This window comes from Nicotiana attenuata, unplaced genomic scaffold (assembly GCF_001879085.1).
Source record: "Nicotiana attenuata strain UT unplaced genomic scaffold, NIATTr2, whole genome shotgun sequence".
NCBI lineage: Eukaryota > Viridiplantae > Streptophyta > Magnoliopsida > Solanales > Solanaceae > Nicotiana > Nicotiana attenuata.
In genome coordinates, this window is record NW_017670486.1 from 12,590 (window position 1) to 22,615 (window position 10,026).

Sequence of the window (10,026 nt, forward strand, 5' to 3'; positions counted from 1 at the left end):
GATTTTAAGTAATAAATGAGATAAAGTTCACCGGACAAGGATGAGATCTTCAAATATGCTTTCTGACAATGATGGATGGTGATAAGCAGTTGAGTATTCCGATCCTTCTTGGATAGGGAGAGAAGAGTAAAAAGAAAGAAGTGTAAAGTTAGGCTTTGTTTCTCTTCAATAGAGTGAGAATATTGCACAGAGAATGTTGATGATATTCTTTACAGAAGGTCTGATCCCCTTTTTTGAACTACATCTCTTCCTATTTATAAGGGTACATGGGCCACAAAACCCTAGATAGTACAACAAAAAGGAATATCCACTAGAATATTCTCAAAGGAATCTAAATTCTAAAGCTAGTCATCACTTCGTACTAAGGGCGAATGCTCATCCTCGTCCTCGTCTTTTGTTAAATCATCTCGACCTTGACAACGATTTATTTTCCTCACCTGACCTCGACCTTTCGGGGTCAGGTTGACACATCACAGTCTTCAAAGGCTTTATCGTCGCTGGCTAGGTCAAACACATAAAATGAAGTTTTTTGCCCATACAGAAACAAACCTTCATTTAAGGTTAGTTTATTCTTTCTGTAATGCTTTATGACTTCAAACTAATGGATTCTCTTTATCTGCTAAGTTTGTTTTTTATGTTATTGTTTGTAGTTGTTATAATATATCATATGCGTTAGTTATTGTTGTTTAGTTTATAAATCGGATGCCATTTACGGACTCATATCAATATAATAAAATTTAGCATCGTAATTCAAAGCCCTACACTTATGTTGCTTAGTTTACAATCGGATGCCATTTACGCACTCTGATCAATATAATAAAATTTATTGCATTGATTAAGAACCATAAATTTCTGGATAGGATGAAAATTTTGAGGAAAAAAAAATGATTTTGATACATGCTTTCTTAGTTTCATTGTTTCGTGTGAATCTAGTATATCTTTCTTTTGTTTCAATTTTTGTCTATTGAGAACCTAATAATAGGTTGTACTGGTTTTGTTGACCAAAGTAAAAAAAATTGGGAGCTCCTGGTTTTAAGGTCTCGAGTAAAGGACGTATGGATAATGATTATTTAATTAGTAATTAAGGTACAAATAATTCATGATGTAGAAATTTAAAGGTAAAAATTGCGTATAACTGTTGAAGCCCGCATAAGCTAGCCTTGAAACAACGGTTTTAAGAAAATAAGAGAAAACAGAAAAGAAGGTATGAATGGTTTTACTTTCTATATAACCTTTGCCAAGGATTCTTGGACGTTTTGAATAACTATGATTTGGACATGCATCTTTCGTTTATTACAGGTGAATTTTGTGCATACTAACATGTGCATTTAAAAACATGCCAAGAAATTAGTTTTTAGAAAACGGCTAAAGAATTGTAATCTTAGTTTTAAATTTGGGGACCCAGATGAATCAATAATGATTGTGGCTGGCATAGTTAGAACTTTTTCGAAGGCTACCCTGAGACAGTGGTTTAAAACTAGTCTACTCCAGTCACCACAAAGCATCGGATTACGATGATTTTCAAGCTAACATCTATTTCCGCATTTACAATTTTAGAAGGAAAAAAATTACGCAGTTTTTTAATTCAGTTTTATATAGAACAAGAAACACATTAAATTGAATAAAGAAATATACTAATCACATTATATACGATATTCTTCGTTTAAAAATCTTCGGATTAAATAAAGATATATTCTAATTACATTAAAATATAATAGGTCAAGCTTGTGCAACTTGTTTCGCTGTTCAAACTCCACCACGTTTACTCAAAAATCTTTTAATTAATTTTAGGAAAAAATGGCTATGAAGGAGCCGTCACTTAGCTCTACTTTTTTAGCTTATTAAATCTAGCTTACACTTTTGTTTACCCGTAAAACAGTGCAGTTGAATTTATATGTGGTTTTTAGATAAGTAAATTAATTCGGTCCTAAAATAATAAAATAATTGAAGAAATATATAATACTTAGCCTTGATATGAAGACGAAATGACAGAAATAAAGATTCCGGTAGCGAAGCCTCCAGATGCAACAGTAATAATAACAGAAAATAAAAAGATAAAATTGTATAGAGCTTTGAATAGATTGTAATATCGATTTGCCAGAAAATTCGTGTCCTTTACAATGATAACAGAGCTCACTATTTATAGCTATGTCTAGGGAACAAGGTCCTAGGATCGTGCCCTTCTTTAATGTCAATTATGAGGTCCATTGATGAAGATGTAACGGTGAACGTAAATAATAAATTCCTTATAACAGGCAGTGCACTTAATGTCGTGGAATATTTTTCATTAATGTCATCGGACGGGAGGTATTTATTGCCTCTTTATGAGTGTCATTCCTCACAGTGCCAAACGGGATAAATGCATTCGGTTCCACGTGTCATTCTTTTGAGCGACCACCTGGTATAGAAAATTTTACCATATACAGATAGTCCCCCTACTTTCCAGTGACATAGCTTTGTGTCACCGGGAAGTTGGTAGAAACACTCTTTTGGTGGAAATTACTATGATTCCCTCTTAAGGTTTCTAACGGTTGATTAGACGCACGTCTCTCCGCATTTAATGCCTCGAACACGCGTCATCCCACGATTCAGCATAGCTTTGGCTAATTATCGAGGTAATCATGGCCATGAGTTTAGCTGCCAAAACTCTTACTTATACGCATCAACCTTCTCCATTTATACTCCATAATTTTTCAAGCTTTCTAAGATCTTCTTTCTGTTCTTTAACTCCTTTCAAACAAAAAAAGCTTTTTTTTTGGTAATTAGTATTTTATTACCGAGGAAAATATTTACAAGTATAAACAAAAAACCCTTTCTCTATCAGCCCAGGTTTGGACATGCAGCCCCAAACCTAGGAACATCGAAACTAAGTAGCACCAAAACTAAGTATAGACTCGCTAAGGATAAAAATTTAATTCTTGAAGCATTTTAGCTAAGCTAGGTCTCAAGCTTCCTCGACAGTGGATCTCTTGAACTATGGTTTTTGACAATTTCCTCACTTCTCCTCTGTTACCTGCGAAAAGTTCTCCAATTCCTTTCTTGCTATATATGGTATATAATACAAGTTAGGAGCATTCTGTATATAGTTGCTGATGGATGCCTAGCTGTTGCATGCTCTATAGCCCATTTTACCTCTTCACTCCATCCAGTCGTGTCTCTTTTTACACCAATCCAACATAATAGTTTCCTCCATAGTGTTGTTGAGTAGGCGTATCTGAAGAATAAATGTTCATGATCCTCTGTACCTCCTTCACGTAACGAGCAGGATGGATTGGCTAATACCCCCCCAAGTGCTAAGCATGTCTCTTGTGTATAGTTTACCCAGAATTGCAAGATAAAAGATAAAGACCCATTTAGGACTATTGTTGTTATTGCATACTAGTCTCCTCCACTCAGCTTTAGAAAACTCTCCTCTAAGCTTATTATATATGTCTTTGATGGAGTAGTTCTCGCATTCATCACCTTCTCCACTCCTATATTTGCTTCAGCTGGATATTTTGAAGCACCTAATATTTTCCGAGTGAGCCAAGAGGCTTGTTTCACATTTACATTTCATGCCACATGCTGCTTTATATAATACGTATGCATCTACTGTATCCATAGACGATCCTTCTTCTTACATAAATTCCATAGTTGCTTAATGATTGCTGCTTTATTCCACGCAAGGATATCAGTGATGTTCAATCCACCTGCAGACTTTGGCCAACACAGTTGTTTCCAGGCTACCAGTGCCTTCCTACTACCTTCTGTTTCACCTGTCCAAAGAAACCTCTTGCAAATGGTCTCAATATTTAAAATAATCTTCTTTGGTAGAGGAAAGATTTGTGACCAAAAGCATTGAATGGCAATCACAACACTTTTCATCAATTGTAACCTTTCTGCATAAGATAAAATATATGTTGTCCAATGTTTAACTTTGGTAAGCATCTTGTCCAGTAGGGGCTGACAATGAGCTACAGATAGTCTTTTGGTACTTAATTGAACCCCCAAGTATCCGAATGGTAGTGTGCATGTGGAGAAGTCTATGCATTGAGTAATCTGATGCTGAACATCCACCGGTACCCCTCCAAAGTAGATACAACTTTTATCTTGATTTGCAATCAATCCTGAGGAGCTGGAAAAGTGTTGAAAACACTCATAGATTTAATGGACACCACATCACCTCTACAAAACAACAGCAAATCATTTGCAAAGCTGAGTTACACTATGTTCAGCTTCTCACATCTAGGATGATAGTCAAAATCAGACCTTTCCTTTAAAGTCTCTAAGATCCTGGTCCAGTATTCCATGGCCAGGACAAAAAGATATGGCGACAGTGGATCCCCTTGCCTGACTCCTCTTTTGGAATCAAAGAGAGTTGGTGGCTTGCCATTTATAACAATAGAATAAGACACTATGGTGATACATGTTATGATCCATGTTAGGAATTGTTCTGGAACATTCAATAAAATGTGAGAACTTGTTCAAGAAACCCTCATTCTAAAGAATCATATGCTTTCTGCATATCAATCTTGAGCATACACCTGGGTGAGACCCCTTTCATGCCATATCCTTTTACAAGTTTATGCCCTAGTAAGATATTATCATTCAACACTCTTCCTGGCACAAATGTTGCTTGACTCTTGTTAATTAAGGAATTCATCACTAGTTGCAACCGGCTTGTGATCATCTTGGAGATAATTTTGTACAAAATAGTGCAACATGAAATCGGTCGATACTGCTTGATGGAAGAAGGATTCTTCACTTTGGGGATCAGCGTGATTGAGGTAATATTTATTGGCTTGTACATAGAACACTTATTAAAGAATTTCAGTACAGCTTCTGGAACATCCTCTCCAATTAAATGTCAAGCCTTCTTATAGAAGTAGGCATTAAATCCATCCCCTCCTGGAGCCTTTGAATCTCCTATCCCCTGCAATGCTTGTAATACAACATCTTTACTGAAAGGGGAGATGAGTTGTAGTTGTTGAGATCTTGCCAATCCTTGACCTTTCCTCATTATACTAGAATTAATAGCAGGCATACTCTTAGTTGAATTTCCTAGTAATCTTCTATAGAAACCCACTACTTCCTGTTCAATGCTTTATGTTGTTTTGATCAAGCTTACATCATCAGCTGTGAGCATTTCAAGCTGGTTCTGTGAAATTATTCCTTTCATACTAGCAAAGAAGAATGTTGTGTTACAATCACTTAACTTAAGCCATTGAACTCTTGATCTTTGCTTGTATATGCTTTCCTCTACCATGCTCCATTTTTCCAACTGTTGTCTAGTGATCTTTTCGGTCTCAAACATATCAGAAGGTGATGTAGTGTTCCTCATCTAAGCTTGTATGCTAGCTAGTTGCTCCTCTAATTGCTGAACCTTTTTGGTCGTATCTTCAAATTCCTTCCTGTTAAGCCCTTTAAGAGCAGCCTTCATACTTTTTAATTTTTTCCAAATGCTCCTCATGCTTCCTTCCCTGTTATACCAACCTTCCTGCACTATAGTTCCAAATTCTGGATGATTAGCTAAACATTTGTAGAATTTGAACGGTTTCCTCCTGCTGCCCATTGTTGTTTCCAGTTCTATACATGATGGAGAATTATCTAAGAAATGAGGATCCATCACATTAACTTGTATTAGTGGCATATTCAACATCCAGTGTACATTAACAAATGCTCTATTTATTCTACTGTATACATGGTTGTTTATCCATGTATATGACCTTCCCATAGTTGCAAGTTCAGTCAATCTGCAGTCTTCCATCAAAGCCCTGAAGTCCTTAACTTCATTTTCCTGCACTACAGTACCATTCACCCTCTCATCGATATCCAGAATTGCATTAAAATCTCCCATGATTAGCCAGGGGCTATTTATCTGTGGGTCCAAATCCCTTAGTGCATCCCGCAAAGCACATCGATGGGCAATTGTATGTAGTCCGTAGATAGTAGTAAAAGCAAACTGAGTGCTAGAATTAGTACTATAACTATCCCATGTATGAATTGTGTATGGTCCTGCAGCATAATAAACTAACTACTATTTGGATCCCAAACGATCCATATCCTCCCTCTGCCATTTGGATGCAATATTGGAGCACCAGTTCCACCGAGCTGCGCATTTATTTATAACTTCCTTTGCCTTATTTTCTTGTACTCTTTGTTCAACTATTGCTATAAGACTAATCTTATTAACTTGCAAAAACAACTTCATCTCCTTTTGCTTATATATCTTATTGAAACCCCTCACATTCTAAGTAGCTATCTTCATGTAGAGTTAGGATGGGGTGGTCCTTCTTCTACATCTGCTCCTATGCTACTTTGGGGATCATCATCATCAGCCCATTTTGTGTGAGATGGGCTTGGTTGTCCTCCCCTTCCTTTTGCTTTCTGCCTGTTGGTCATACTCTAGTATTTGTGGCTCACTCTGCTGAACTTGAAGTGCTTGCTTGCCCGTGTCCTTTTCAGCCTGTTTAATTGGTCCTCTTGCAACCCATTGGACTGTTGGCTTTATATTCCTTGCATGTTGCATTTTTGTGCCTAAATTGTAAGCTTTGTCCCGTTGCTTTATTACTTCTGCCCTTCGTTGTTGTTGCTCTTCCTATTGGATTTTTCTATCTGCCTCAGCTACGCCTTGTGCTCCATTGCAATTATGTCCAACCATTAGACATTTATTGCAGTATTGTGGCACCAAACCATACTCCACCATCTGTTCAAATTCCTTCCCCAATGGGTCCTGCACGATAATGCTCTTTGGTAGATCTTTAGTAATATCCATTTCAATGAGGACTCTAGAATAAGAGATCCTTGCGGTACTAGTTGTGCACTCATTAGCGTATATAGGGCAGCGCAAACCGCTTACAATTCGACTCAGAGTAAGCATTCCCCAGCAATTCAATGGAAAATTTGGGAAGCTGCCCCACAATGGTATAGTCTTTAGGACTTCATCATAAAAATTAAAACCAGCTGACCATGACTTCAGTATTATTGGCTTCGTTCCCATGGTGTGTGGCCCTGAGTACAGCACCTCATTTTTGTCTTCAATGGTATTGAACAGTATAACAAAATACCTCTCATTATGATAATAGCTTTTTGGTTTAGCAACAATGGAATTTAGCAGCAGAATTCCATTATGCGGTTATAAACCTCTACATGGCTCCTATTGATGGAGAATCCCCAATAACATACAGTATAACAGCCTTCTTCCATTTTGTATTTTTAGCCTCCATCTCGTCCTACTGTAATTGGACCTTCCTGACTCCATCTTGAATCATAGGAGGTATGAACACTGGATCCATTCCCCTTGCAGCCATCCCGTTACTAGTAAACAAATTTGCCCAAGTTTTCTCACCCTTCCCAGAATCTGACTTTTCCTTCTCCTGAATTTGTGCACTGGTAATACTTTGTTCCTTTCCTTTTTGATCCTCCAATTGGATTGATTTGCTTGTACTGCCAATGGTCTCTTGAGTGAGTGCTCCTTTCATTGTCGTAAGCTTATCATTTTGCATGCTCACTCCTCTCGCTATAGTAGGCAATGGAACAGTTGCTGTTGCTGGGCTTCCCACATCACCACACCAGAAGATTTAGGTGTGGAATTCATCATACTAGGACTCTAATTTCCTAGATTAGTTGGTGAATTTGTCTTCATGGCACTAGATCCTCCAGAATTAGGCACTACCGATTTTTTTCCCTTTTTGCATCCTAAGGTTTTTGTTTGTACTGGAACTCTTCCCAAACTTTCATTTCGACTTCCTGATGCAATGAACTCAGCTAATTGAACCTTTGTCGCAGTCCGTTTTGGTCGTCCTCTCCCATTTTCGATTAGTGCTTGTTAGCAAAGCACGCTTAACGTGCACCAAGAGAGAAGAGAGAGAGAAGCATGATAAGTTAAACAAACAAGCTTTTCTTTCATCCAAATGGCTTCTTCTTCAAAGAACGTCAGCTCTTCAAAGGGCAAGAGCAAAGCATAGATGTCTTGTTACAACAAAAGATTCGAAGAGAAATTCCCTTCGGTTAATCCTCGCATGTGGGCTGTTGGCAGATACCCTTCTTCCATCCGTCCTTCCAGTATTTCCATTGTGAATCAAGATTGCGGCAGCCATGATTTGGACATTGTTGCTCCTGATCTAACAGAGCGGGTAACCTTACCCAGGAAGGGTTTTACATATTTTTACACGTACCCCTTTATTTTGGGTGTGTTCTCTTTGAGTGGAGATCTTGACTCTGTTATTGCGGAGTTCTGCCTCCGCTACAGGTATGTTTGGCACAAGTAAGTCCTTCTGTGTGGAGGACGATTGTTTGTTCGGCGATTGTGCCAAGAGACGGGAGAAGAGCTATCTTTAGCTCATGTGATGAATCTATATTCCCCCAAAATCTTCTGCGGGGTAATGATAAACTTCAGCAAATGCGGCCACCATGCTCTATTATCTAGCATGGATGATGACAAGGACCGTGGGTAGATGGAACGGTTTGTTGCTGTTTCCACCTATGACATCATTCTGGTAACAGTTTCATCTTTTCCGGGATCATGGAACCGCACTCGTAGGTTCCTTGTCCATTATTCCTTTCATTAGAGATTATTTTATACTCGTATTGACCCTCCATTTTTTGCTTGTTTCAGCAACTCGATGGATTCCACCTAGGGTTGAGGGCTTGGACCGGTAGGTCCAGAGAATCTTGGGTGTTACTACGTCTGAAACCCGTACATGGAAAGAATTGGCCCTCAAATATGGGTGGAAGGCCAAAAACCATGGTAACTTAGACTTACCTTGTTTCAGTTTTTTACGTGAAGAAATTGATTGGTACCTTCTACCTTTTTTTCTGAAATCAGGTCTACCCGCGGGCTCGATTATCGTGCCTGAGGAAGATTGTTTCCCCCAAGTCATATCCGGAAGTTGTGCTGACTAGCCCTTCTCCTGGGTCGGTCATAGACACCGTGATGATCGATGATAATGGAGAAGCTAGTGATGAGGGAGCTTCTCTACATAGAAGACGACGATCCTTATCATCACAACAGGATGCTCAACCTGTTGAGTTTGTTACACCAATCGAGGACGATGTCTCGACGCTCTAGGGGGAGTTTGAAATGGTAGAGAAGCCAACTCTCATTGCCCGATCCCAGTCATTGCGCCTGTTATCACGAGGCTGAGTATCCGGCCCGTGCCGTCTTCGGTTGATGAGCAAACAACAACCAGAATTGCGTTCCTCGCAGCTGTTTCTCATTCTTTACCTCCATCAGCTTCATCTCCTTCACCAACTCTTACATCAGCAACTGCTACATCATCTCCATCGGTCGTACCTGACCAAGAAGAAGGTGTTCCTCTTCCCAGTCCCCAGTTCATGGGAATTTGGAGTAAAATTATGCTGCCCCTTCTGAAGATCCACAAAGGAGGGGGAACGTAACTATTTGGGTCTCTATCGGATGCAATTTGCTATCCCAGCCGGTGGAACTTGCTAATTACTTGAAGCCTTTGGCATCAAAGAAAGATTTGGAAAAGATTCAGGCACTCTCGGGAGAGTGCTTGTTGAACAACTCCATACACAATGCCGCAGCGGTACATTCATTACTTCCTTTGTTATTTCTTCTATTTTTTCATAAACATATCCTGAGTTTTGCCTTTCTTGCTTTATAGGCCAACTTTCTTGCTTCCGAGGGCCTTCAGAGGTTGATTCGTGAGAAGGAAGAAATCATCTCCGCACGGGATCAGCTTTTGGCAGAGCGGGAGCAAAGTGTCGCTCGTCTCTCAAAACTGGAAGCCAAAGCCACTGAGGTCGTTGTATTGGATGCTCGTTTGAATCAAAGCGCAAGAAGTGGAAATATTTAGGCATGAGATCACCCCGCTAAAGGTCTAATTTGAAGAGGCTAAGGCCAAATGGGTTGAAGTTCATAATGTCGTTCTTGCTGCATTCGATCGTGAGGCTGCCTCCGCTGAAAGATTGACCGACTTAGAGGCAGCCTTGAATTCCAAGACTGAAGAGCTTGCTGCTACGGGCATAAAGTATGCCCAATTGGAGGAGAAGCATAAAAGGACCATTGAGCATAATAGAATT

General features: G+C 39.2%; 1 protein-coding gene across 1 annotated transcript; it reads right to left on the reverse strand.

The window, feature by feature from the left end:
• Positions 1–5,320: 5,320 nt before the first annotated feature.
• On the reverse strand, positions 5,321–6,508 carry LOC109240107. The gene is made up of 2 exons (XM_019406731.1): positions 6,403–6,508; positions 5,321–5,994 (listed from the first exon to the last, which is right to left on the reverse strand). Exons 1-2 carry the CDS (start codon positions 6,506–6,508, stop codon positions 5,321–5,323), a joined length of 780 nt encoding a protein of 259 aa, XP_019262276.1.
• Positions 6,509–10,026: the final 3,518 nt, after the last annotated feature.

Bases quoted from the DNA above. Each gene is read 5' to 3' on its own strand.
- LOC109240107 (XM_019406731.1), bottom strand. From the start codon at position 6,508: ATGCAACATGCAAGGAATATAAAGCCAACAGTCCAATGGGTTGCAAGA. The intron at 5,995-6,402 runs GTGAGCCACAAA...ATTATGCTGCAG, and splicing joins AGCACTTCAAGTTCAGCAGA to GACCATACACAATTCATACA.